The sequence below is a fragment of the Aspergillus lucknowensis genome (genome assembly GCF_044049455.1).
Source record: "Aspergillus lucknowensis strain CBS 449.75 chromosome Unknown BJX67scaffold_9, whole genome shotgun sequence".
NCBI classification, from domain to species: domain Eukaryota; kingdom Fungi; phylum Ascomycota; class Eurotiomycetes; order Eurotiales; family Aspergillaceae; genus Aspergillus; species Aspergillus lucknowensis.
In genome coordinates this window covers 431,721-458,686 of record NW_027263553.1, presented here as the reverse complement: position 1 = coordinate 458,686, position 26,966 = coordinate 431,721, and the positions used below count along the sequence as shown (strand labels likewise).

The 26,966-nt window shown below is 53.9% G+C and overlaps 9 protein-coding genes across 9 annotated transcripts; 4 read left to right on the top strand and 5 right to left on the bottom strand.

Annotated features, from left to right (window-relative positions):
• Positions 1–921: 921 nt before the first annotated feature.
• Positions 922–2,818, top strand: BJX67DRAFT_379125 (Zn(II)2Cys6 transcription factor; the record flags this gene model as incomplete). The annotated part of the gene is made up of 4 exons (XM_071032502.1): positions 922–1,138; positions 1,183–1,278; positions 1,331–1,677; positions 1,736–2,818. 4 exons carry the CDS (start codon positions 922–924, stop codon positions 2,816–2,818), a joined length of 1,743 nt encoding a protein of 580 aa, XP_070888556.1.
• Positions 2,819–2,941: 123 nt separating this feature from the next.
• Positions 2,942–4,801, bottom strand: BJX67DRAFT_370784 (protein-arginine deiminase domain-containing protein; the record flags this gene model as incomplete). Its single annotated transcript, XM_071030968.1, has 2 exons — positions 2,942–4,312; positions 4,403–4,801. The coding sequence occupies 2 exons, from the start codon at positions 4,799–4,801 to the stop codon at positions 2,942–2,944; spliced, it is 1,770 nt and encodes a 589-aa protein (XP_070888555.1).
• A 444-nt stretch (positions 4,802–5,245) lies between these two features.
• Positions 5,246–7,367, bottom strand: BJX67DRAFT_392101 (putative heat shock trehalose synthase; the record flags this gene model as incomplete). Its single annotated transcript, XM_071034893.1, has 6 exons — positions 5,246–5,380; positions 5,411–5,895; positions 5,942–6,051; positions 6,097–6,837; positions 6,884–7,293; positions 7,338–7,367. The coding sequence occupies 6 exons, from the start codon at positions 7,365–7,367 to the stop codon at positions 5,246–5,248; spliced, it is 1,911 nt and encodes a 636-aa protein (XP_070888554.1).
• Positions 7,368–9,416: 2,049 nt separating this feature from the next.
• Positions 9,417–11,237, top strand: BJX67DRAFT_379123 (alpha-L-fucosidase-domain-containing protein; the record flags this gene model as incomplete). Its single annotated transcript, XM_071032501.1, has 1 exon — positions 9,417–11,237. One exon carries the CDS (start codon positions 9,417–9,419, stop codon positions 11,235–11,237), a length of 1,821 nt encoding a protein of 606 aa, XP_070888553.1.
• Positions 11,238–14,840: 3,603 nt separating this feature from the next.
• On the top strand, positions 14,841–15,343 carry BJX67DRAFT_333073 (uncharacterized protein). Its single transcript, XM_071027537.1, has one exon. The coding sequence runs from the start codon at positions 14,884–14,886 to the stop codon at positions 15,205–15,207; it is 324 nt and encodes a 107-aa protein (XP_070888552.1). The 5' UTR covers positions 14,841–14,883; the 3' UTR covers positions 15,208–15,343.
• BJX67DRAFT_347600 (uncharacterized protein) lies at positions 15,066–16,560 on the bottom strand. Its single transcript, XM_071028560.1, has 2 exons — positions 15,527–16,560; positions 15,066–15,470 (listed from the first exon to the last, which is right to left on the bottom strand). The coding sequence occupies exon 1, from the start codon at positions 16,404–16,406 to the stop codon at positions 15,537–15,539; it is 870 nt and encodes a 289-aa protein (XP_070888551.1). The 5' UTR covers positions 16,407–16,560; the 3' UTR covers positions 15,066–15,470; positions 15,527–15,536.
• A 5,021-nt stretch (positions 16,561–21,581) lies between these two features.
• On the bottom strand, positions 21,582–23,140 carry BJX67DRAFT_333064 (putative MFS monocarboxylate transporter). The gene is made up of 2 exons (XM_071027536.1): positions 22,930–23,140; positions 21,582–22,883 (listed from the first exon to the last, which is right to left on the bottom strand). Exons 1-2 carry the CDS (start codon positions 23,120–23,122, stop codon positions 21,763–21,765), a joined length of 1,314 nt encoding a protein of 437 aa, XP_070888550.1. The 5' UTR covers positions 23,123–23,140; the 3' UTR covers positions 21,582–21,762.
• A 133-nt stretch (positions 23,141–23,273) lies between these two features.
• On the bottom strand, positions 23,274–25,073 carry BJX67DRAFT_333055 (Zn(II)2Cys6 transcription factor domain-containing protein). Its single transcript, XM_071027535.1, has 4 exons — positions 24,786–25,073; positions 24,223–24,738; positions 24,030–24,173; positions 23,274–23,982 (listed from the first exon to the last, which is right to left on the bottom strand). The coding sequence occupies exons 1-4, from the start codon at positions 24,843–24,845 to the stop codon at positions 23,308–23,310; spliced, it is 1,395 nt and encodes a 464-aa protein (XP_070888549.1). The 5' UTR covers positions 24,846–25,073; the 3' UTR covers positions 23,274–23,307.
• Position 25,074: 1 nt separating this feature from the next.
• BJX67DRAFT_333051 (aromatic alcohol reductase) lies at positions 25,075–26,433 on the top strand. Its single transcript, XM_071027534.1, has 2 exons — positions 25,075–25,336; positions 25,384–26,433. Exons 1-2 carry the CDS (start codon positions 25,304–25,306, stop codon positions 26,260–26,262), a joined length of 912 nt encoding a protein of 303 aa, XP_070888548.1. The 5' UTR covers positions 25,075–25,303; the 3' UTR covers positions 26,263–26,433.
• Positions 26,434–26,966: the final 533 nt, after the last annotated feature.

Below are 26,966 nucleotides of genomic sequence, written 5' to 3'. Positions count from 1 at the left end.
GTATTCAGACTCACCGACTGTGCAGGGGCGATTCATTCACTCGGCTGCCTGGTGGAGGTGCAATTGACTGAGAGTCAACCACCCCCCCCCAAAGGTATTGTGATTCGAGACAGCTAAGCGAAATCGGGTTATAATTCCTGTCAATTCTCGGCTTGATTTTTGCGCGGAAAAATGCAATATGACAACATGCATATTTTGAGTCTTCTCTGGCAGGCTACCTCCTACCAGGATAGTCTGTTGCCGACTTAAGGACGAAGTCCTATTTTCCATTCTCCTCTTCAAAGATGGCACATGATCCTTGATCGAATGAATTCAGTTCCAGGCAGAAATGAAAAACCCCCAAATGGCATGTTGTCACCGACGGAAACGGAGCATTCAGTCCGGTTTTGTGTGGCGACAGAAGGATCATGTGTACTATATATATAACAGCGATACCACCCCGATTGATGGATTCCTTTGGCAATTATTTGGATGTAGTAGTAGTACCTTTCGGTATTTGGTGTATTTTTCCCATTGTACCCCCATTCCGTCAATACTATGTTCAACATACCCCATTCGTCCATGCTGTTTGTTTGGATCTGTTTGAAGTGGCAAGAAAAATTTGAAGTTCTTGTACTTTTGCCAACAACGGCTAGAATGCTCGTAGCCAGTGCTAATGCTCGCTGAAAACTTTAACGCTAGTTCCTGACACGAAGGGATACCTTCTTGTCGGCCCCCGGGCACAGGTGTTCATTGCAGCTGATGACTCTGGGCCAGGCATTCCAGCAGATCGTGTCACTTGCATAGAGACCGCCTCCTCGTGAATGTTGTTGACTCTCGCAGCCAGGCGATGGAGCCACATGACCCCACGTGACATCGTAACATTTATGCCTGCGCTTCAGCTCGGCTCTCTCAGCCCAGGCAGATCAATAAAATTCCAGCATGAGCGCAGACCAGATCCGCAAGACGCTCCTCGGCCCACAGTGCTGGGCCTGTCGTGAGCGACGGGTGCGCTGTGGCTCCGAGACGCCGAGTTGTGCGAAGTGTGAAGCCAAGGGCCTGCAGTGTCCTGGGTATAGCCCGACGAGGCCGCTGCGGTGGAGGGAGCCGAAGAATCCGACTTGCTTTCGGCGGGGAAATGGCGCTAATTATATCAAGTGTATGTGTCGGATGAGATGGGGATCATTGTTGACTCTAGTGTAGGCATTTCGATTGACAGCTCGAGGAGCCCAGGGCCGTCGCGATGGACGCCGGCGGTGTTTTCGCTTGAAGCAGAGGTTGCAAACGAGATCGTTTATTGTATGCCCTCGATATCATGGGGATTTGTAAGCCTAGGAACTAATGAAGACAGTCAACGAACGTATCGCACCTGATTGCGTGCCCATTGACTCACCATCCAACCCATTCCGATGCCCACTGCGCGTCACCACTGTCGCACCTGTATACATCAACCATGTGTACGCTGCTATCAGTACATTCCACCGCATAGTCCAGCGTCGCTACAGCTATCCATACAAAACTCAGACCGGATCAAACGCCGTCACAATTAGATCCAACACTGCCTCTGACCCAGAAGAACAGGCCTTCTACCGCTACTACGCCTCCGCACTGGGGGGCCTCAACAGCGAGCTCTCAACGAAAACAGCGGGCATCAACTTCACGGTCCTCGGTGGAATCATGATGCTTCTATATTCTCAGGTCTCCCCTCCCTGTGTCTTTCCCCGCATACTCTCCCACCATCTAACGAGCCCAACAGCTCCAACAAGCCTCAACCGGCCAATGGCGCGTCCACCTCACAGGCTTCAAACGGGTCATCGACCACTACGGCGGGTGGGAATCCTTGCTCACCCAACGCCTCGGCGCCGGATTCCTGCTCGCAAACATGCTCATCATCGACGCGATCTCGACAACCACAAGTCCCGTGTCTGCACTGGACAGGCAGGACACGATTCGCTGGCATCGAGCGTACCTTCACGTGTTGCCCCATCTCGATTATCAGGTTATCCCGTCGCCGACGCCGATTCCACCGGAGTTGTTGCGGGTGATTATCATGGTTAACCTTGTTCGGGCTGCCACGGACCGGAGTGCGTTGGACAACGATGCGGAATGCAATTATACACTCTCACAAATCCTCGCGGAGCTGGGTATCACAGCCCTAGCCGACGGCACCGGTATAGATGCAACAGGATGTATATCCCAACTTGCGCTCCATAAGCCCGAACGCACGTTAAGCAACAACAGCACCAACTACAGCAACAGTCACAACTACGCCCTCTTCACAACCTGCTACCGCTCGGCGATAGCCATCTACGCCGTGGAGGTGTACACCTCCCTCGAAACACCGACAATCGACCAAATCCTCGACCCCGCGCTGCTCCCTGCAGCCGCATCTGCCATCCGAACAAATGCCTATACCACTCTAATCACATCCCTTCGCACCCTTCTCGCACTCAAGGATACCAAGTCTGAACGTCAACTCCGGCAAAAATCCAAACCAAGGAAGAGTATCGACGAGAGGGCCACAAAAGAGGGAACAGAGGGGGAGGAGGGTGAATACTGGAAATTCATCTTCTGGCCGCTCGCGATCGCAGGCGTGCAGGCTGTCCTGGCTCGCAACGAGACTGACTACGTGTACATCTGCGACCGGCTGTTCGAGATGACGGCGGATCTGGGCACGCTTTGCATGCGGGATGCGGCGTTGTTGATGCAGCGGCTTTGGAGGGAGGCCTCGATTCTTCCTGGGACTTCGATATTGGATAGATCTGGATCCGGGCTGGGAGCGGCAAGGGCTATGAGTTGGGATGAAGTGTTTCGGGATGCGCCGCTGTTTCTTTTATGAAGATGGTAGATTCAAAGACTATATCATATGGTACAGATTAGAACTGAAGTTGCTATACACCCGCAGACCAAAAAGACTTCCTGAATTTTCCTCCTACCCACTCATCCTCAATCGCAAAAGAGGTCAATCCCACCACTCAACCGCCGTCTCCCTCAACGTATTCGACCCGCAGTGCACCTCACCCCCCCAAACATGATGCGAGAGGAAGTCATCCACAAAGCTGACACTCATATTCGCCTTTGCATAGACCTCCTTCACAGCCTCGGCGAGGACATCCCTCCCCTCAACAATCGGCCCCCACGGCTTCGGAGCGATATAGTGCTTCCCCAGGACGACGCCGTTGATCGTCTCAGGCCAGAGGGACATAACCTGCATTTCGCCAGGTATAGGCGGCGTGATGCGAGGCGGGTACCCATCGCCGAGATCGAGGACCTCGAACGTGGGTGTCTTGAAGAGGATCGGGATGCGGATGATGTCCGCCGGCGGTAGATCGATGTCCGAGAGGAGGACCTGGAGGTTCGCGTCGATGTGTCTCTGTGCGTACTCGTTGACTTCTTTGAACGTTTCATTTCTCAGGAGGTCGTCAACCGTCAAGCGTAGCTCGTCAGGATCAGGACTCCCATATCCACCGGGCCACCCGCCATCGTATCCCGCCGTGCCGTTGAAACTGATAGCTTTGACACCACCGTGCCCCTTCCTCTGGATATCCTCCAAAACCTCAAACGCAGCCTTAGTATCAGGAACAGCAATCGTCCACCCAAGCTCGTTCCCAAACGGGAGGAACTGGACAAACTCATCGACATGCCCAATAAGCAGCCATCCAGACTCAAGCACCAGCGGACTCTGCATCCCCTGACACTCCAGGAACGTGAGCATCGACTCAGCGGGCATCTTATCAAAATGCTTCGACGTGATGATCCGCCCGGCTTTATACTCCACCCCCGATTTCGAGGTATACGGCGGGATCGTCTCGAGGTTGCCGAAGGAGTTGATCTCCTCGAATCCGAACCCAGGGGCGGGCTGGAACCCACCGACGCCCTTGCCGCGGAGAGTCTCGAAGACGTGACGGCCAGCTGTACGGGTTGATTGTGCGGAGCGGATCATGACCCTGATAGCGATTGGGCCGTTGGGACCGGGCATGCTGGCGTATGCGGGCTCAAAGAAATCTTGCGCCCATTGGTCGAAGAGAATCTCGCCTGTCTCGTTGAACAGGAAGATGGGCTCTTCGACGCCAGCCCGTCTGCGGGCTTTATCGAGGTCAGAAAGGAATCGGCGCTGGGGGGTGTTCTTCGCGCTTCCGGCGATGCTGAGGATGGTATCGACGGGTTGGAGGTGGTGGTGTGTAAGTACGGGTGCGAGTTTGAGGGCGACGACGTCGCTGCCAGAGTCTGGTCTGTCGTAGACATCGAAGCGGACGAGGACGCTCCCGTCCCAGACCTTGCTATCGGTCACCAACTCGCGGCTGTCAATACCCAAAACAAGTCCGCTTTGGAGCTGGGTTGCGTTGAAGCGGAACCATTTCTCGACTCGGCGCCACCCGATGGAAGATTCAAGGCGTGAATCTTCTTTCCAGAACAGCCTGACCCGGTCGTACGTTGCGTCTGGTGTAGCATAGACATGTCCGTACGCGTCCTCGGAGAGATCAGCCATAGGCACAGTCTGCAACGGTGCAATGTATTCCGGGGACAGAAGATCATCCCCGGAGGCATCGTTGCAGAGCGCCAACTCTGTGCTGCTCAGTGGCTGCCCGGTAAGATCGGTATCCGGACATCTGCCTGTGGCGTCGCCGATGTTTGGGAGGAATATTGCACCGCTCGAAGGGGTCCAGACGGCTTTGTTGGGCAGATCGGTGTCGCCGGCGGTGTCAACCTGGCCATCACGGTTTGTGTCCGCGCGAATATCGGGGTGGAGTGCCCCTGAACGGACGGAGAATGGGAGGCTTGTGAGGGCGATCAGCCCTGTTATGGAAGGTGTGAGAAACATCGCACCTAAAATTGTTTGAGGAGCTGGGAATATATTCAATGGAGATTCAAGTCACATCTTGTGGGAGGTCTCTTATATAGTTCGAACAGATGAAATGAAACACATGCACTCGTATCGCCTTAACCGTCCTGATGATTATGGTTCATGTACTACTACTACCTTCGATTTCAGCGTGGATTCCTCTTCTGGTAGAATCTCTGGCCAAGCCTCGCTGGATATCAAAGCCAAAATGCTCCATGAAGACGCTAAGCCGAGGCTGGAAATCCTTCTGGCCAAGCTTGGATCTGCGCAGTTCGTTGGCAGAGGCGCAGTCTGACACCGATACGAGCGCACCTAATCCGGCCAGAACGGTGGCACTTCTATACTTGCAATTCGCTCGCCACCAAGGACACATCCTGAATGGGAAGCGGATTGTTGGCAACTATCTTCTAACTGTAATGGTTGCTACGCCATCCCCTGCTGTGCCAAGGTGTAGATATCCGCACCCGACGGCTCTAGTTTCTCTCCCTTGGATAGCTTCGAGGCAAGGAAGAACCAGATCGCCGCATTACATACTGTTGTTGCCCTGTCGCTAAGGACCTTCGACTCGGATGTTTCTTCCTCCCATACGCGGTCCTCCGTCAGTCCCAAGAGATGTCCCGAGAGGCTGTCAGCATCTTCCCCGCCAACCAAGAGCAGGTCCCCGCTCTCTTGAAGGAATGAGAAATACCCGCAATGGCGGCTTGCAAGGATGGGCTTTTGCTTCTGTACCGCGCTGAGGAGGACTTCCGGGATTCCTTCGGCGTCGCATAACTGCACGAGTACCATTGCTTTGGAGAGAAGGGCGTTCCAAAGTTGGTCAGGGGGGCGGAGTTGAATGAAACAGATAGAGTGCGCGAGATCTGGCAGATTCTGTTCGATATATGAGAGAATCTCTGCGTAGATTGGCGCACTTTGTTCGTTGTTTGGGGAGCGATAGTGACATATGAGAAGCTTGGGAACGGGCGTCCCTGGGAGCTCGGCTTTACACTGCGCATGGAAGATCTTGTACGCATCCAGCAGAAGTGTCGTACCCTCGTTGGGGATGAGCTGAACGAGATGGAGGATATATTGCTCTGCGTAGTGTTAGTCTCTTCCTCCCCTGGGAGCCAGCATACTGACCATTCTGAGGGTCAATGACCGACTTTCCTGTGAGGCGGCAGATCGAATTGAACTCGCGGCCATAAAAATCGATATCACAGTCGTGCAAGTGCTTATTTGATCCGTCAAATCTGGGGAAGTTAGCCTGGCGAACTGCCAGAGGGTAGGATGCGTACTGATCAACAGCGACAGGAATGTACCCGACTTTCTTCTCCGGCATAAGGCGCGGCGCAAAGCCCTTCGGCTCTTGAGAAACGAGCAGATCCACGAATTTGAGCCTCGCTCGGAGGAAATCCCATGCGTGATAACCCGGGCTCAACGGATCGTCGACCGGGCCACGGTGGATATGGAGGCGATTCTCGAAAATAACCGGCCGGGCCGGGTCAGTCTGCTTCGATATGAGTGCAAGCGGAGCCATTATTCCGTCATCAATGACTATAAGATCTACTCCCCCCTCCGATATGGGTCGAAGAGGGCCTCCCTTCGTAAGCCAGTACCGTTTTGCGGTTGTATACACCCATTCCAGGATGCGGAGCTCTTCGTCAGCAGTGAGACGCTCTACTGGGTCATTCACGCCCTGCAGGATATTGTCCATCTTGCGTATAATAGGCAGCAGCCCCGGGCGTGGCCGAGGTACGTACCATCTGAAGTCCACGCCGAGGCAGTGCGAGAGCCGTATCAAAGCGTGACGTGTGTGTACGTCCGGCCGTCCATGTGGCGTGATACTGAAGAACGCGGCCTTGATTTGTCGACTTTTCAAGTCCTTCACATAGTGCTGAGCTAAGGACCATGTTGATGGTTCAACGGTTTGAAGGTAATCCGCCGTGTCTGCAAACTGCACGCGGAAGTCGCTATCGACTTCAACCCTCCCATGAAGGTCAAGGTGGAGGAGAGGAACATGGCCGATTCCGAAGGACCTAGTCTCGTGAGAACACGCGCTGATGACGCGCACCGGAGGCAGACCTTATACACTTCCGCACCATCGAGTCCGCCTGCTCATCCATATGCTTCTCCTCCCACCCCTGGAACGTCGCTATCTCGCCCTGATCACCGTGCGTCCTTTCTCGCGGATTTCGACCGATCACCAGAGGCACTGCGTCCAATCCTTTCCATACTTTCCAGCAGAGCGACGGGCATTTTTTTGATAGTTCCCTCGGTATGGCGACGCCGGCGAATTTCTCGTTATGCAGGTCGCGATAGGAAGTAAGTTCCTTGAGAATCAACGTCGGAACCGCCGTCGATGCTTCCTGGAAGCTGTCACAGGGCACCTTGCATTCGATAAAGCCGGCGAGTTCAGAGGGGGTGCGGATGACGATTGCGAATTGAGCGCCGGCGTCCTCGATTTCGAGCTCGGATATTCCTGCATAAACGACCTGGCTGAGTCAATATGAGGCATATCGTCGGGTGTCAGACTCACGGTTGAAGGGGGATCAGTCCACGGTGTCATTTTGACAAGAGTATCTCGAGGGTTGATCTGGAAACTGCGATGGTTGTCCCTCTCCACTGTGCATTCCTATCTATAGCAGCGGCGCTCGACTTCCCCAGACAAACCTCATTTTAATCCACATTCATCGTTGAAGCCATCTTGCCGTGTCGCCATCATACTCTTTCTTCTATTTTTGGTTATTGCGTCCCATTCGTCGCGGTCCCGCCCCAACCATGGATGCACTATCCATGCCACTGGTAGCATGCATCGACATATGGGCAAGTGGTTATTTCACCGGAAACAACATTACGCCTCGAGAAGATTGCGCAAGTGATCGGCTCTTTATCCCGACTTATTTCTCTAGATCAGCGACCCGTATCTCGACCCAGTCCTGTGCACTACCACCCCATCCTCCTCCGCACCAGTTCCCTTCGAAGCGACTGGACTTATTTGGTTGATTCTCATCTCGCCCTTGTGCGCGATGGAATCAGTTGCAATTGGTTATCCTGCCGCGGTATTCCCAAATTCGAAGAAATCACTGGATGCTTGGCCCTTGTAGAAAATGTCCACGCATACAATATTCATATTAAACTCCACTATCTTCCCAAGAGACCTATACCAAGCTGCAGCGATACTTCATCTATTAGCAGTATAGGGGGTTTGGAGTCAGACAACATGTCACGCAGTAATACTTCGCTTTCATATGTCAACTCTGAGATGGGAAACATCGACCCGCGCCTCTTGGACTCTCAGGACACTGCCTTCACGAGGCCTCCGCCTCGACAATCAAAAAGACTGCGACTTAAAATGATGGTTTGACAGGTTTACCCAATATTCTCGCTGGATGATGCATCCTTAGACATCTATCCTTGTATAGTGTCCACACCCCACATGCCCCAACCAGACGACAATCTAGTTCGCTTTGCGATAGATGCTTGGCATGAATGTGAGAGTGGAATTGGGTGCTCCTTTCAATTGCATCGTCCTGGTTAATGCAGGCGGCATTGGCCCATAACCGCGGGATATATCGGCCGAGCGGAAGCGTAGCAGGGCGTCGAAGAAGTTCTCCGTAATGAACCTGGAGGGATTGTCAATTATCAGGATCTTTGTGCGGTTTGTGGTACCCTCGGTGTAAGACAGTGCCTCGTAGGCGCCTATCGAGTTGTTCACTCCACGTCTACCGAGTCGTCATCTCGCAGAACTGCTTCGTACCGTGCCATATAGGCCGGCTTGAGATAATTGATCTTTGTCTTCTCCCGATCACCCCACGAAGTAATTTTACCGAGTGATGAGAGTTCCTTTTTCGGTCTGATCTGTGTTCATGGGAAAGATGTGCACGGTGGGTAGAATAGGAATCAGGTTAGACTTCACAAGCGTGAAGTCTTCGTGGAGAAACAGGGTCCTCCTACCTGACTTTGATTGGGTCAAGTACTTATTACCATGGGGTAAATGGAAATGTTTTCCGCTAAATTCCCTCTGTCCGAGGCGTCGTCGTGTTCTCGCTGTCCCCAGTGTATGCCTCGCCGCTTGATTACGAGGGGCAATCCCGAGGGACCCATCCCACCACACACGATACCACCATGAGTAAACACAACAGAAGTCGAGATCATTGAGTTTGAAAAGTGCTCATCTGCAATAAGACGATTGTGTCAAGATGAGCGTCTTGCTTTCATGAACGACGCTGGTTTAGTGCAGATGCCGTCCTGCTATTTCGTGTATTTACCCCCTATCTGCCGTTGGCTTTTAGGGAAATTACCGGACACCCCTGGTCGTTGGCTTCATTACCTCGCTCCCACAGGCCTTTCCGGGCTCTCCTCTTCACGCTAACTTCCCCGCTTGTGCAGGGGTCAGGGTTCAACCCCGGTCCCGGACTGGGGGACGGCGTCAACAGAGGGTGATTGATGGAAGATGTTTCGGGGCAAGAAGTATAAGACCCTCAGGCGAGATGATGAATCATGGGTATAAGAGGGAGGGCCATGGCCCCGTCAGGCCACTGGAACACAGCGTCCGACAGCTTGAAATCTACCCCAGCAGCTTGTGACTGCGCCCGGCTCACTTTCTTGAGCCATCATGAAGACTCCACTTCTCATCGCCGGCATTATCAGCGCCATCGCCCCCACCGGAGGAGTCCCTCTCGCCCAAGAGGTCTATGAACCCACATGGGAATCGACTGACAAACACTTGGCCTCGCCGGAATGGTTCCGCGACGCGAAATTTGGCGTGTACTGGCACTGGGGCGCATTTAGCACTCCTCAGTTCGGCAGTGAGTGGTACCCCCGCAACATGTACCTGCCAGACACCCCAGAACGCGCCCACCATACACAGCAGTATGGACCGCCGGAAGAATGGGGCTACCAGAACTTCATTCTCGGCGCGCCAGACCGCCAGGGAAACCATGTCCAGTTTAAGCCCGTGCTCGCCTCCGAGGGTGGGAGCTTCGACCCGGCCGCGTGGATGCGCCTCGTCAAGGCATCGGGCGCTCGGTTCGCGGGCCCTGTCGCAGAGCACCACGACGGGTTCTCGATGTGGGACAGCAAAGTGAACGAGTGGAACTCGGCTCATCGTGGCCCGCAGCTGGACCTGCTCAAGATCTTCGCTGGTCTCGTCCGTGAGAACGGAATGAAGCTGCTTGTCGCCATGCACCATGCGTTCAACACCAACGGCTTCTACAGTGCCGTGCCGCACCAGACCGACCCCAGCCTGGAGAAGCTCTTCGGTCAACTACCCAAGAACGTGTCGGACCAGCTGTGGTTCGACAAGCAGCGAGAAGTCATCGACCACGTGCAGCCCGATATCATCTGGAACGACTTCTCGCTCGGCATGCCCGGCCGGTGCCCCGTGGACTTTAACAGTCCCTGCTCCATTGCCGAGAACCAGCGGCTCAAGTATCTAGCCTACTACTTCAACCGCGCGCTCGAGTGGAACAAGGAGGTCCTCACGACCCATAAGTGGGATGACCCGGGTTTCAGTGACACGTCGGCCGTCCCCGACTATGAGCGCGGTGGGCCGGCCGACATTACTCGCCCATACTGGCTGACGGACGATGCCCTCAGCGCCTCGAGTTGGAGTTACACTGTGGGAATCCAGTATTACAACTCGACGCAAATGATCCACTCACTGCTTGACCGCGTCAGTAAGAACGGAAACATGTTGCTCAATATCTCGCCCACGGCCGCCGGCATCATACCCGGGGAGCAGGAGCGCGTGCTTCTGGACATCGGCGCGTACCTCGGACGATACGGGGAGTCAGTCTACGCTACCCGTGCCTGGGATGTCTACGGGGAGGGGCCCAACACGGCCGGAGGTGGCTCCTTCACTGCGCCACTGCTCGGCAATAGCAGCGACGTGCGCTTCACTCGTAACAAGGCCGGGAATGTCCTCTACGTTACTGTGCTCGGCTGGCCGTCGAGCCGAAGCGTTCCTGTGAAGAATCTCGGCGGGAACACCCTGGTGAGCTTGGCAGGCCTGGAGTCCGTCCAGCTGCTCGGAGACAAGGCCGGAGAGTATATTAATGCTACTGGCTGGAAGCAGGAGGCCGATGCTCTTATCATCTCTCTGCCAGAACAGCCAGCAGCGTCACCAGCCTACGTCCTCAAACTTAGCTTCAAGAACCACATTCCCGTTCCACAGCTTCCCTTTGGCGCTTCTATCTTTCCCGTGGCAAACCCGAATGGCAAGGGTGTCGCGCTCGCGGAGGGACAGTTCTCGTCCACCTACCTGACTGAAGCTGGGCTTAAGCCAGAGGACATCCGCTTCCTGCGGGTGTCGCCCGGCACAATTGTGACGGGATATGCCAGCGGGAATCTCACTGGCACGTCGACGCAGTATAGTGCTGGAGAACACAAGATCAATAAAGGGTCCCTTGGCTCACTTGCAGTCGCCCGTGCGTAAGGGCTGCATGTAATTGTGTATTCGGGAGGTGGATCTTGATTCTCTATACTAGGTTTCCATAGTTAGACTGTCAATACGCCCCTGTTAGCTCCGCGTTTTCTAGAGCATCAGGATCTTTCCTCAATCCTACACCAACAGGAACGATTATTAGATTGGTCGACTTCTATAATCCTGGTAAAGCACTGATCACCTGTCCCTGCTTCCAAGGTTTTCGCTCTCCATCCAGGTCTCTATTTCGTAAATAGCATGTGGAATATTTCGCAAGTCACAACGCTGGACATATTGTGGATTCAGTAACATGCAGCTCCTACTTGTCGTGGCACACTACAAGGTCTTCGCTCTTTGGGTTCCAGTCGGTGACTGGTTAAGCCACCATTCTTCCAGCGGTTCCAGCGGCTCTCCTGCGTCGCAATAGGAGCCGAAGGTTCTGAGGGTTTAACTTCAGCGACAATTCAGTTGACACATCACGGACATTGGCATATATAGTGCAAGGGTCTATCTTAAGTTATTGCTCAAGTTTTCATGTAAACCTTCTTTGCCGCACCACATGAAGTATCGTGTAGCATGCTTACCTGCACGCGCAACATCTTCCCGTGGCACTGGTATGTGAGTATCCCCTAACGGACCGAAATGGCCGTTCCGTCTGTAAGGCGCCAATAACTGAATAAAACAAACAGGACTCGAATTAACATCTTTTCTGGCAGCACGTCAAGATTGTCGACCCGTCGTTATTTCCCCCGTCCTTCAGTAAAACGCTATTTGACACACACCCTGGTGCATTTTGGATACACTGTATCCCATCCAACACGAAAAGCGCGACCAGGCGAAGTTGAGGGCGTCGCTTACTTCTTCGTCTCCCCCTCGGACTTTTCTAGAGCATAGTCTTGCCTTAATTAGCAACCCATGCTGCATAAATTCAGTAATAGCGTCTATCCAATTCTCTCTAATAGCCTGGGTCATTACTCGGTCAAGATCATGTATATCCAGATAAAGAGAAGTCCAAGTATTGAAAGTTGACTTGAGTCTTGCAAAGTTGCCAACCTTACAGGCAGCCTCTATTTCCCAGATTATCTCTGGAGATGTTTGACGTGGAACAAGAGGCAAGCCTACATAAACCAACATGTCTAGGGCAAAAATAGGACCAAATTAGGCAAAGAGGAAAGTAACCTTTGAACTGGAGAGAGGCCGGTTCTTCTGCTGACACAACGCAGCCACCGAGGATGGTTGCTGCTATCGTTGGCCCGACACCAAGATCCGCCACGCGATGTCCAGCACCTTACTTGCATTCTTTCAAGTTTTTCCACGGTCTGAACACCAGCACGAGGGCGAAGCCTACACTTATCAAGTCTACAAATCTCTTCTGCATGCTGAGCAGTTCCATCATCTTGTTACTCGGTAGCCACGAAAGGTTTGATAGTTCGTGGGATTCAGCCCTTGAACTGTATAAAAAGCAATAAAACCTGGCTACCATGAATAACCCCTCTCCTTTACGGTCTTCAACAACTTAGCTAGCCTCAGGTTCCTGCTTTGACGTATACAAAGAGAATCACACACAAGTGACTGAAGAACAGAAGTTCAACTTCAAGTCCTGGACGTTGGAAAGTTCGAATGATGATATCCACTTTCTATGCACATAGTAGTCTCCAGCACTAAGACCTTAAGGTGCCGCGGCCACTGGAACGACAGCGCGCTAGCAAGGGCTCCAAACCAGAATCGCACAAGAGCGACGAACAGGGGCTAAAAAGTTTTCCAGGTCCAGCCCGTCCACCGTCTCGGAATACACGGCTAGATGTGGACTGCGCGCAGGAGTGGTGGCCATACGGCCGTGTACGTCGTTCGCCCTCCCAGCCAACCCCAGCGTCCCTCCAGTAAGATGTGTCGAGGAATTTCACCGTCGCCACTACATCTTTGACAGTGAATCCCTTGTATGGGGCCCCTGGGGTCGAGCATCCCCCGTTTGTGGAGGTGCTGCGTGAGTGCACCAAACATCACAGAGCGACAAGTGAAGCTGCACAGCGCCTCGTCTTCGAGAAATGCCATGCGTTTCTTCGTGATATATGCGAAGATCCTGTCCAGGGCTGCGAGGCGTCCCATATTGAGCGCGTCTAGGAGTGTGGCGGGTCAGCATAGCCTCGCCCAAAGCGTACACAAGGGCAATGTGCTTACCAATAACAGAAGAAAGGAATAGGTAATCCGAGAGGAGTAATCCTTGCTCGAGCCAGTTGCATGATGAAGGATGAGTATCGAGTGAAATCCGCTGCATGGCCGATGAACCGGGAAACCGCTTATCCTCGACATTGGCTTTCACGGTCTTCAGCCAACTCACCACGTAGAACTTCGTGAGCTGCCGACACTCGTAGTAATCGGCGAGGACGGCTATCTTCGCAATAAGCTCCAGGTTCATGGTGTCGGGGATCTCGTACGGCTGTGCGTGAATCATGCGCATCAGTATCAAGAGTGCGCCGGCATCCCAATCTTGCGCCTAGCCTCCCTTTGTTAGTGAAGATTATACCCGGCATGAAACATTAGGTGGTTACAGCCGCATACATACAAACGTACCGTTAAGTGACGTCCGGTATTCCCAACGCTCAGCAAAAATTCTAGACCACACCACGCTCGCATATACTAGCTTACAGCCCTGGGTGAGACTCACAAGAATCTCGGTCTCACGATGGATCATATCCGAACTCAACTCCGCGTGGACTGTAGCAACTCCTGCCCGGTGCCGATTGGCGATTTCCCGGCGATAGCAACGCTTCATTTAACCTGAGAACATTATCTCCCCACCTGCATCCTAAAGCTCAAACAACCCTCTTCTAACAACCATCTCACTTGCAATTATTGTGATGAATTGACAGTCAGAGTGTCAGCGCATGCATCGACCAACGGCTCCCGCGGCTTCGCAGCAAAGAAATCTGCATCGTTCCTGATTCAGAAGCAGAGCTTCGCGTAGGGCGAGCATCCGCGCCAGCGACTTTGCGTATCTCTCTCTTCTTGTCTCCATTTCACCATCAGAATATTAGCTGACAGCTATGGAAGATCTACTAGCCCGACGAATGCCCTTTCAACCTCCCCGTCATCATATACTTCCACGGAAGCGAATTCCGGTCCAACGGCAATTGCCTCTCCGAGCACCTGCGAAGAAAGATCCGTAACCTCCGTCCGTCTTGGACCCTTACCCCGAACAAACAAAGCCACTCGAAGACGCTAACTAATCAAGAGGCCGCTTCTTCGTGTCGCACCCGTCCCCACCGTCCTAGTAACTTACCAGCTCCTCCCCGGCGCAAAATGGCCCCTCCGGGATCGATGACATTATCGCGGCAATCCGCCCCACAAAGACGATTATTGGGAAATAAGAAGTACGGCGGGAATCCAGAGAATATTTCGCGATGGGCCGGAACGCCGGGGGTGCGTATCTGGGGATCGCCTGGTTCTCGGGCCACCTGGCAGAGCTGGACGCTTCGACACGGGCTGCGGTGCTGCAGAGTGCGCCGATTGGTAAGGCCCCGACCAGGTGAGACGGAGGCGGAATATAGCCGAGTACTACGGGAAGGATGATGTTGAGGAGGTCCAGAAGTGGTCTGCACTGGGGCTATTTCAGGATCGGGTACGGCCTAATACGCTGCTACAAGAGTTGTACTTGACAATGGGAGAGTGGGGTACACTGGAAATTGTGGGAGAGATTTCCATGGTTTGTGAGTCGTTTATGAAGCACTTAGCCTTCACGCCCAAGCTGGAGGTGCTCATGGGCCAGAGTCACACAAATTATGAGTTGGTGATGGGGGCTGACGGGAAAACGTGTGGTGGGAGTATTATATCTTGGATTCAGTCTGTGTTGGATAACAGGCCGGTATTTCGCGAGCTGGAGGCCAAGGTGTCTCTGCTGATCAAGAACACTCAAGTTGCTGTTGGCATAATGAGCCATCGAACACTATCCGACGTTGCAAGGGCTTATCGAATAAAATTCTGAGAACGTACTGGTGGCCTGCAACCTTCATTCTTGGAACACACAGACCATGAATAGTCACTAGGTGTGCCTAGAAGGTAATCCACGGCTCTGAGATTCGCCAGACGGTGAATTTCTGGCCCCAATAGAGTGCGAAACATCTCCATATCCAGCTCAATTGAACGCGTTTCATCGAAATCTCCGAATCTTGCACGAAATTCTGGAGGGATAAGATCGGTTACTCTGATCTGGGGGTTTCGGGGCTGGGGAGGAGAAGGTAGTATGTCCTAGGACGAGCGATTAGCATTGTGAAAAGCCAGGTCTCAGGGGATATAATACGCACAATACGTGGTTCACGAAGGACAGGGCCGGTGTAACCCATCTCCCATGTTTCGAGAAAGAAAGATACGCAGTGGCCCAACCCAGTCGCAAATGGATATTTCGGATTCGAGATCTTTATAGAAACTGTCGCTTGAAGCGTCCATACCAATCCCGTCGATACCATTTTCGTTGCATCTCTCTGAACTCCCGTAGTTGGCAATGAGGTGTTTGAGAGTTGACTGGTACTCAGGTGTTGTTTTCCTACGTTTCAGAGACACCACATCTTCTTCGATTTTGACGATCATCACCAGCGGAACTCGGGGATAGGACTTTTCCAGCCACTGGTGCGCATTGTGTCTGAGGTCGCCGTAACTCTCGGAAAATCCTACTTCAATAACAAGACGCGGAATCTTCTTTGAAGCAAAATCCCCAAACTGAACGAGAAGGTCTGGATATTTCCTCCACGCCAGAGACTTTTTCCCATGTGCAGTGTGCAAAACCCCTGTCATCTGGATCAATTCCGTGGAAACGAGGACGCTGTCTTCCTCCTCTGCGGTTAGACACGACAGTCGTCTGTTGAACCAGAAGATTGCGAACGTGACGAACGCATCATGAACGGGTCGGGCCATTGAAAACACCTTCAGAATTCGACGCTCTGGGTCATAGGTGTACTTGCGCTTCGCCTTTTTAACGCTCTGGAGAATTTCGGAGACCGAGTCGTCATCGAGGAGGCTTCGAGGCAAATGTAGCAACAGGTCCTCTTCGCACGAAGCGCCTCTAAGAAACCCGTCCAAAAGCTCTCGTGCGTGGCTCTTCGACTTCACGAGGATCGAATTGGAGTCTTTACCGTCGTAGACCACGTTCGGGCGCCAGGCAACCAAAGGCGCTATGGTCAGAGACATTGTAGCGATGGGTTTAGAAGAACGAGCAGTGAAAGTTGAGAGGATGGTGTGTTAGAAAGACAAAGGAAAGGAAAGCAGAGAGAAAGCCGCGAAGCAAGTCAAGCGGTTGTTCAAGAAACGGAGAGAAGGTTATGAGGTCACAGGTGGCTCGGCCGGATCAACGCAGAACTGCCCCGATCAATCTCTACCACTTTTCGGTTTCATGTTCCGCCGGTTGGGGAGCTCCCGTCCAGTCGGAAAATGCGAAGCTCAAACAAAGCTTTCTTGTGCAAGTCACGCGGTTGAGCATAGGAGGTGATAATGCGCATCTCGCTCCCGGCGTACCCATTGCCCGAGCCATCGAACGGACCATAAGATCCATCGACGGAGGTAGCAAACGGAAGGCAATTCGCAACACTGCTATAGCCGCTGTGGTGGCCAGCTCCAGCTGCAAGATGTCAGTAAATGCAAAATGCAAGCGTGGAGGAGAACTTACGAAAATAAACTCCCTTGATATATCTTTGCCCACTTGCCTGGGATCGGGTGAGGAAGGCATGCGAAGGCCCGGCCTCGGGAAAGTATTCAAGTGCGCGTCGTTTGGGGTTGATGTCGCCCATTCCGTAGTCGACGAGGAACCATATAAAGGCCCGGAGCGGAAGGGCGTAGTTTATCCTGGCAGGGAATGTAGTGCATCTGGTAAGGTCGCGGACGTATTTCGCCTTCAAATATCCGACCACTGCGCGTCGTCCTCTCGAGCATTCTTGCGATGACTCACACACCGACACATTACACTTTTGTTATGCCTCTCAGAGGCGAGCCATCGTAGATCCGCAGCTTCACCGTAAGATGCGAGACCCCTCGCGTCGGGGATGCAAGAGCCAAATCAGGGGAAGTGACATGTCGGAAGCCGAATGGCCGTGGCCGCTTTCTGCGAGGACAAAGTCTGCAGAGCCTGAGCATATTGCGAAGATGGAGTGACGCCGCGATGTTTGGGAGTGTCAGTGGAATCTGGGGTTCGTGCCTTTGTCTGGAAACGTACTTCCGTACCTGTTTCCAATCGCGTTTGACTCGTCAGTGGGACCTTCAGATATATGAGTGTGCCTGTAACTGCCCATGCGCCTTGTACTCGCAGCGAGATACCTTCTGCTGTGATACGTTCCGCGGTAACTGGTCGTGGTCCAAAGCTTTTCAACAGTCCGCAAACTGGTCTTTCTGCCACAATTCCATACCCCAGCTGTTGAAAAACTATTTGCAATCGCCGCTACACACACGGTCTCCAGGATATATGCTCCTAAAAGAACGCGTTACTGAATGCAGCAAGACAATTCCAAGGTTCATATAGACGAGGGTATTCAAGGTATCTCTCGGAGACGACGCCGCCCTATTGATACGGCTCGATGCTTACTGAGTTGGCCTCCTCTCCCTCTTTATCCCACCCTGTCTTGTACATGACGGCGAGATATCCACAGAGGTCAACAACCGGTGCAACTTGAATGAGATAGGTGTGCAGCAGTTCCTCAGGCTGGAAGTTTCTGAATCCATGGCTGGAATGGTTGTATGCCTCCTCCAGAAGCAAATCGAAAGCCATGATTGTTGTGGTGTGATCTTTCGCCGACTCGTCCTGGTCACCATTGCCAGACTGGGCGATACGAATTAGATCAGATTATTGCTTCAAGGAGTTTTTCCATCCGACTTACCTGGCTTTCGTCCCACATTGCGCGAGTGGCTGAGCAGACGCGCAGCTGCGATTGGTAGACCAATAACTTGGCCTTGTTATTTGGCACCTTGCAGTATCTCAAGTTGTCATTGTGGTGTTCACGTACGTGATCTCTCGCAACGGCGCCGGTGTTAGCATTGCCTACACCAGCGGGCTGCGGTCGAACGGCGTGCCACTTAACATCCAGCACGGGATCCCGGGATCTGCCCCACCAGCTTGAAGGTCTTCCCGTGTGTATGTTCTTCGTGGGTCTCATCGCGGACCAGACGCGGTGCGGGGGGAGGCGATATTATGAGCCGCGCGATAGCTGCCAGCAGAACGCGCACCTCGGCCGCCGCCGCGGGGGGTTCAGCGTGCAATGCTGTCTGTAGACGTATCGCTGCGGCTGGGCTGCAGCGGGCCCCGCGGTGCTGAGAGCGGCACCGTTCACACGGGGGTTCCCCCGTCAGAACGAGGGAACAGGGCACAAGGCACATGTCCGTTACAAGTATACCTCAGTACATTCCTAACATGAGCCCCGTAGCTGCCAATGGTGCCGATCACGACAATTTGGCTGGCTCACTCCACGAGTCCCCCTCTTTCCTCTTTCCCAGATACAACTCCGACCGGCTCTTCAACCGCAGGAGATATCTGTGGCAAGGTGCTACTTTGGTGGGTTAGCTGGTGGCTTGGACTCCTGGCCGCTTGTGAACAGACCAAGCCAGTCGATATTGTTACCTGTAAGTTTCACAGGAAGGTCACGGTGAGGGCGATCCTTGAACTGACTGAGTAATACCTGACGTGCACAGTGCGTTAACGCCCCAAGATGGATCACGACGAGGTAACACAGGTCGCCATCACATCGCGGTAACCGGGCGAGTGGTTGCCGGCCTTCCGGACTTGCGCCGGCGAGACGTTCGGGTCCTGGATTGTATGCTATGATAACTGCCTGTACAGCACCGTTTCCCGGGGCAGGATCTGCGCAACGAGAGGATTTGCTGTGAGAGCCATGGTAGGCACGTTGGCTCTTGCACATTTCGACGAGCTATCCGCGATATGCCGGAAGCCAGGTTCGTCCGAAGGCTCTCATTCCCACAGTAGCGCCAGCCGAGATACGAGTGGGTCTGACATTCCCCTCGGAGTCGAAATCATATGCGTACATGGGACGGCGTTCTAGCGGAGTAAAGGTTTTCACGGCCCAAATGACGCCAAAGTCAGCGAGTTTGGTTCCTTTTGGTGGCCATTTAAAGGAACGCTTATTCGAGCTAGGGTCATAGAGCTTGGAAAGCTAGGCACGGGCTGGGAGAAAAGAAGAAGTCTTTGAACAGCCACCAGTCATGTATCCAACCGCCAGCTGGGCTGCCGAGAACCACTCGTACTCAAAGGAGGCCCATCCCATCCCAGCGAATTAGGACGGCAACTGAAAACAAGCCGGCTGCAGGTCAGGAATCAACTCATCAATATTCCTATCCTGCATCGGTATTCATCTTACCTCTTCCGTATGAAGCCGCCCTCGCATTGGAATGCCGTCTATGAAAGGCGCACGGAGGAGCCCCCGGGTCAACTAGGGAGAAGCGCACCCCCGCGTGACAACAGCGGTGACACGCAGCTCCGTACCTCGGATAGGGCGATGAGGAAGTTGACAAACGTGGCGAGAAGGTGGCCGCTGGCATAAGGAGCAAGATCAGGGAGAGCAAGCACCATGTCCCAATACCTGGGAATACGCTGAAGCGCGCAAAGAGAGCAAAAAGGTCGTCATAAGTCATGCGTGTGGAAGACATCTTCAATAATGAGAAGCGAGGGGACTCGGGGGAGGCAGGGGGAACACGCACATTCAATTTCAGTACTATAGGTCATCGAGATAACGCATTGTTCAAAATGGTAGAAGTGGTCCACGGCGCGAAACCCGACCATTGCCCCGTTCCATTTGTCGTGAATGATACGCCGGGGTGGCATCTGAAATAGGGCCAGGAGCTGCTCGATCCATGGCCCAAGCCATCAACAAGCGCAACAGAACGAACGATCAAGAGGAACGTATACGCCTTCTTTGCAGAGAGGGACACGTGAATTCCCATCTGCGATGGGTCGTGGCAAGCATCCTTTCGCTTCCTAGCCACCTTGACACGATGGCGGAGATTGTACGGTGCTTTCATTGTTTAGCCGGGGGCCAGTTCTTCATCGCCAGCGGAACGCGTGGTGTAGTTGCGGCACAGATTTTTGGAATTATCAAGCGATGGCGTCTTTGTCATGACAACAAGAATTGAATTTTTCGAGACGTTTTGCTAACAAGTTTGAACAGTGTATTTGCATGATACTTGTCGATGTGTGCCAGGCTGGTAGTTGAAATCTTCCATGAAGAGGTACGGCTCGAAACAGAACGTTGCAATGAATCCCAGAGCCACGAGCAGAGGATCGCGTCGGGGTCAACCATGTTAAGAAGAGTATCTCTTCGTTTGATTTCCCGGCGGCACTCCCGTTTGTGTCATCGTCTGGCGTGGCCATTGTGATGTGGTTATTCTCCAAAGCTCTTTTTCCCGGCTGTTGTGAAGGGAGCGGAATATGAGAAAGGAAAATTTTGCTCATGTCTTTTGATTCTGCATTTGGTGCCCGTGTCGTTGTTGGTATAGGTCTACCTCAGGTGTAACTGAAGGAACCGTGCAGCTTTCGTTCTGGGAGAGTTGAGTTCATCTATATGTCAATGCCCTTACAGAAGGAGAGAATCTGGCCCAGATCGAGAGCATCACCTGTGATTCCTGCAGGGATCTGTACCGGATTAGCGCCGAAAGCACACCCAAACATGACACTTACCGCGTCGCAATGGGAGTTTCTGTCAGCGTCCCCCCTCGTTGGATGATAGGAAATTATCGGAATTTTACCACTCCACAAAAGGTCATCCGTGGTAGGAAGAGTATCTCTTCGTTTGACTTGCGGGCGGGTGCATCCGCAGTCCAGCCGACAACGGATTCCATGCGTGCAAGGCACCGAAGGCGTCTAGTCGTTATTCTGGTTGACAGAAACAGTCCCAGGCGCGATCAGGGGCACATCGTCCCTAGGGTGATCCTTTCGACGCGGAATCCATAAGCTCGACAAGCATCAGCACCCGCACCCGGCCATGCATTAAACGAGGGGGAGGAGTACTTACATCAGAATACCTATATGCGGCGAGACAGTCGCTCAGTGCTGAGACAGACTTTGAGTGGATCTTCGCATCGTGTCTCAGGGAAGGGCAGGGCCGGAAGGGGAGTGTCCATTTCTTGGGCGCATGTGCACAGATCGGCCTCAAGAAGAGGAGAGCTCTGTTGGGTTGGGGTAGGAGGTGGGAACCAAGAGCGAGGGCGAGATAGATGTAAGGAAGAGGAATCTGCAGCGAAAGGGGGGGGGGAAGCCCGGTATTTATGTCTACGGATGGGCTGGGGTGTGTGAAGGGCGGGGGGAGTGTAGGGACAAAGACGGTGACGACAGCAGGATACCTCACAATGAATGTAGCAAATTTCCGTTTGCTGGTACCTGCATCCTCCATACAACATTCACCCAGTGGCTCTGGTTGAGGGTTCTACCGGATCTTCCATTCCGTTCTATTGCATTCAATATCGTCCAGTGAGGTAGAGACCCTCTCCAGATCGATCGCCTATACCAAGTGGCCTCAACCGGATATCCTAGGAAAATACACCCAGCACGCATCTAAATCTTAACCCTCCACCTCCACCTCCAATCGAGCACCGCCCAGCGCGAACAAACAACACTCACCAACCCAAGCACAAGCACCGCCGAATAAAACCCAATCAGCACCTGCGGTGTCGTCTCCTGCAGCAGCGCCCCGCCAACAGGAACAGTCAGCAGGACACCAAACGCCGCAACCGCATAGATCGTACTGTAAAACCGCCCATACTCCTCCGTGCGACACAGTTGCCCCGCACACACGGGGGCAAGCGAGATCCAGCCTCCGGAGCCGAAGCCGAAGAACGCGACAACGGCGTACAGAGTTGACGCGTTGGATGAGCCGAGCGGGAGCCAGAGGGCGGCCATGACGAGGAGGGTCAGTGCGACGAGGGTGGTGAGGATGTTGAAGCGGCCGACGAGGTCTGCTGCGAAGCCGGGGAGGATGCGGCCGAGCATGCTCATTGTGTTGAGGACGGTGAGGGAATAGAACTGGACGTCTTCGGGAAGGTTGGCGTAGCGGACGTATGTTGGTAGGAGGGCTGCGCAGCCGAAGATGATGAATTCGAAGGCGAAGACGGCGACGGCGAGGAAGCAGAGGCGCGGCGATTTGAAGGCGCGGATATCGATCGTTGCGCGGCTGAGCGGGGATGGTGGAAGTCGGCCCTTTACGAGGGCTATCCCGACGGAGTAGCAGGCTAGGGCGATAAAGGAGAGGATGCGGATAGACCACTTCCAGCCGTACTTGGGGAAGAGGTGACGGAGGAGGAGGGGGAGGATTGCGCCGCCGGCGGAGGAGCCAGCCATGCAAATTCCTGAGGCGAGGGCACGGCGTCGGTAGAACCAGTGGCTCAGGACTGCGATGGAGACGGTCGTGACGACTGCGGCAGAGGAGCCGCCGAGCACTCCGAGGCAGAGCATGAAGTGCCAGTATTCCGTGCATTCAGAGAGGAGAATGTACGAGGCAAAGCTTGCGATCGATCCGCTAATGAGTAGCATTCGAGGACCGTACCGATCGAACAGCGGACCGATTTGGACGCCCATGAAGAGCGTCAGGAAGACGAGCATGGCGATGATCCAGCCGACGTCGCTGACGCTGTAGTCGGCGAGCTGGTTCAGAGTGAGGTAATCTTGAACTGTCCCGACTGTATCTGTTAGACATGAATCACATATCCATTTTCAGGAACTTACTCGCAGTCTGGAAGCCGAACGAGGGAAACATCATGACTGCCGACCCCAGCAGGCACATCCACGCCTCGCGGCCTCCTTCGGGGTACGCCCAACTGACGCCCTCCGTCGGTGCTTCAGGCGAATCGCTCCTCCCAGTGGCATCTTCAGTCCTCTCATCGAGCTCAATGCTGCTCAGATGCGTTGCGCTCGCCATATTGCAGAGAGGAGTTGCAGCAGAGACGAAGAAAATGGACGATTGCGGGGGAAGTGATGCAATTTGTGCATTATCCGCTTTATGCCGCTTATCCACGCCCTTCCAAAGACAAGTGGAGAGACTACGATGGTTCCAAGAAGAATATACAGATGACTGAGTGGAATTTACGTATTATTATTTATCGTCTAACACAGATGCCTTGACACAAACAGCTCGATCGGAAGAAATCCCTCGCCTACGGTTTCTATCGCCGGACGCGCCCAGTTGTCCAGCACGGCCTGCTTATCCGTCACCTTCAGCAACGCCTGGAGGATCGTGATGAGGAAAAACACTTCCGACGAGAGACACAGAGGGGACGCGCCGGAGCCAGCGTCAAAGGACTTCTTCAGCATAGTGGGGACACTGGCATAGATCTCGCTCGACATGCGGGAGATAACCATGAGTGAAATATCCTCTTTCCCAGGGGACTGGTCGATACGGTCCAAAATTATTCGATGTGTGATTACGCGGCAGAGTCGGTAGTACGCCCATAACCGCGTTATCCAGTTCTTACTTGCTATCCCGTTGGGCCCTGCGTGCAGCGGACTGCCCGCGCTGGGGTCACCGGTCCAGACGGGAGGGAGCCGCTTGGTCCAAGACACGAGGTCGTCGTCGATGTCGGCTAATGAGGCCGTGAAGTCGCGAGGGCTATTCTCCTTGCTCTGCTTTGCTTGAATGTAAAGATTCACCAGGCTGCTCAGCAGGGTGAATAGTTCGATGATCGGGCAGACGTCGACGTATATCTCCGCTCGCTTGAAAGACTTGACGAGGTCGACGACATACGGGGGAACTGAGCTCTCGCTGATGAGGCAGCCGATTGCCTGCAGATGTTAGCTTTGTCATAGCCAGCCAAGGAATCGATACATACAATAGTGAAGCAAACCTGGAGACAGCCGGTGATCGCGAAGATGGCTCCATCTACAGGAAACTTCACGACACGTATTAACGCCGCAGTCCCATGGATATGCCTCAACCATTGGTACGAGGCATCAGGGCCATCAGATATAATCATCTACCCTGTTAGTATGCTCAACAGACGACTAGAAGGAAGGCAGGGATACCTCAAACATGGATAAATTAAAACTAGCCGTAGTCGTCGGCCCCCGCGTCAGCTCCGCTGGATCCAGCACCGCACGCGCAAGATAGCGCAGCGCGGCCGAGTACTTCTGCCTCGCCAGCGCCATCATATGCGGATCGTGGCGGGTCGTCGCAAGCGCAGCGAGTCCGACCGACGTCACACTGCCCATGCCGCACCGCGACTGCGAGAGCCACGGGGAAGGGATCGCAACGCTGCCCATGCGGGTGATGTTGAAGTTGGTGAAGTAGTACTTCCACGCGACTTCTTCCACCTGCAGAGACGGCGCCACCAGGGTAAGGGACGGCTGGGATGCCAAATGCGGCGGCGGCTGCGAGCTTGCAGGGGCCTGCTTCGACTGTTTACCGGGGTTCTCCTGGCGGAATTTCCGCGCGACCGTTGCGGTCTGGTCTTGGAAGAGGAGGTCGATCGGGGTTCGGTAGCCCGAGCAGGAGATGCCTGCACGGGCGCACTGGGAGCATCGCGGCCGCAGCTGGTTGCACTGAAAGGGAGTTAGTGGAGTCGATGCAACAGAGCGAGGGGGCATGCCTTGATGCGTCGACGCCGGCAGTTTTCGCACGCTGGGCTGCCACGCGCACGCGACGTCATTTTGAGGAGTGCTAGAGGAGTGCTAATAGAGAGTCAAAAAACCGAAAACGTCAAGAGACTCGTCGTCAAGCTTATATCCCGGAGCAGGGGATCTGACAGCCGACTTCTGGTCGGAGGCGCTGTGAGGCTATACGAGGAGAGACGCTAAACGGCGACTCCATTTCCGCATTGCGTTTAGCTAGAGTCCGATCCAAGAATTTACACGTGGACTGGATAAGTTCCCATCCGATCCATGGAAAGGCCGAGAATGATTTGTCTGATGGAAAGTTTGAGAGATGACCTCAGGAAGGCTTCTTTCCTGACTGAATGCCCGCCTCACGACCAAATTGCCTCTTTGGTTTTGCCCAAATGCTTCAAGATGATGAGGAGATGGGCCGTCGTCAAGGTATATAACTGACCTTGCGATCCCAGAGAGCAATTCCATCCACAGACCATTGTGATTCTTTCCCCAAAACAACATGAGTTCCTTCCAGAAAGTCGGCCTCCTCGGCGTAAGTTGCTCAGAGCCCCAACACCAGCTGCAGCTAACAAGACACAGAAAGGCTTCCTCGGCTCAGCCGTCCTCGAGCAGCTCGTCAAGGCCCAATTCAGCACGACAGTGCTCACCCGCTCCCAGAGCGCCCTCAAGGATGTCCCGTCTGGCGTACAAGTCAAGGAAGTCGACTACACCTCCATCGACAGTCTCAAAGCCGCGCTGCAGGGCATCGACGTCGTCGTCTCCACCGTCAACGCCGCCGCCATCCCGCTCCAGAAACTCGCCATCGACGCCAGCATCGCCGTCGGCGTGAAGCGGTTCATCCCCGCTGACTTCGGCGCCGTAACGACGAACCCCGCGGCGCACTTCCTCCCTGTCATCGGCCATGTCGTGGAAATCCAAAAGTACCTGGCCGAGAAGGTCCATGCCGGCGACATCGAGTTCACGATTTTCTCGGTCGGCGGATTCCTCGAGAACCAATTTATGAGGTCCGTTGCGGTCGACTGGGAGAACCATACCTCCACGATCTATGACGGCGGTCACGTCCCTATCAGCTTTAGTACCCTGCCCACCGTCGGACGAGCGGTCGCCGCTGCGCTGAGGAAGCCCGCTGAGACGAAGAACCGGGTGGTGCACGTGCACGACATCGTCCTGACGCAGCGCAAGATCCTCGAAATCGCGAAGAAGATCGTTCCCGGTAAGACCTGGACTGAGGCAGGGGCGGTTGATTCTGAGCCGGAATTGCAGGGTTTCCTTGAGCGAGCGCGGACGGAGGGAATGAAGCCCGAGTTTATTTTTGGTATCTTCAAGAACATGCTCCTCGGGAAGAGGTATGCTTCGGCGTACAAGTCCGTGGACAACGAGCTTCTGGGTCTGGGATTGAAGAGCGAGGAGGACGTGGTGAAGTTCGGAGCAGAAATCCGCCAGCGTTCCAAGCTTTAGGCATGAGCGACAGCTGGGCCGGTTTCAGGGTTGTGATTTGTAGACAGGATACGATAGGGAACAACACGATATATAAATTCAATGCCTCGTGGAGCATGTCGCGCAGGAAACCCTCAAGAGAAAAGTAAATCTGCCAACTCAATTGACGGCATTTCCGAGAGTCAACGAGAGAGCCCACGCAGACAAGGCAATCCCCAATCGAGGCTCGTCGGATTGCGGAGATTAAAATAACAGCCCTGGAGCCGAGATTTCCGGCTTGTCTGGGATCTTCGAGGCTTTGGCAGAGCTCATCTTTCCTCTTTGCGAGTGATTTCGCGAGCTGCAAGGACGACGGACGTTTCTCGCATTTCATTCACCCCGTCAGCCTGAAACCCGGCCCCTTTGACCGCATGGCTCCTCGAGTCCCTCTCATGTGTCCTTCAAGAGTTCATGGCCAGGTACCCTCCCATCACGACCCTCCACCTCGTCCTTGGAGGCGCACGTGAAACTTCAACAGACTCAGAGGAACGAGTCTCTCAAGTCAAGCTTCGCGAGATCATGAATCAGCTTCTCGTATCCTCTCGTGTTAGGAAACGCGCCTCCACCCCCGACACGCGAATACGAGGCCTGACCACAAGAGCTGCACTGATTTCAGCACCAGACACAGGGCGATGGAAATTATCTCTGCAAGCGAGGCTGGAGAAGTGTAACGCCAGCACGGGAGG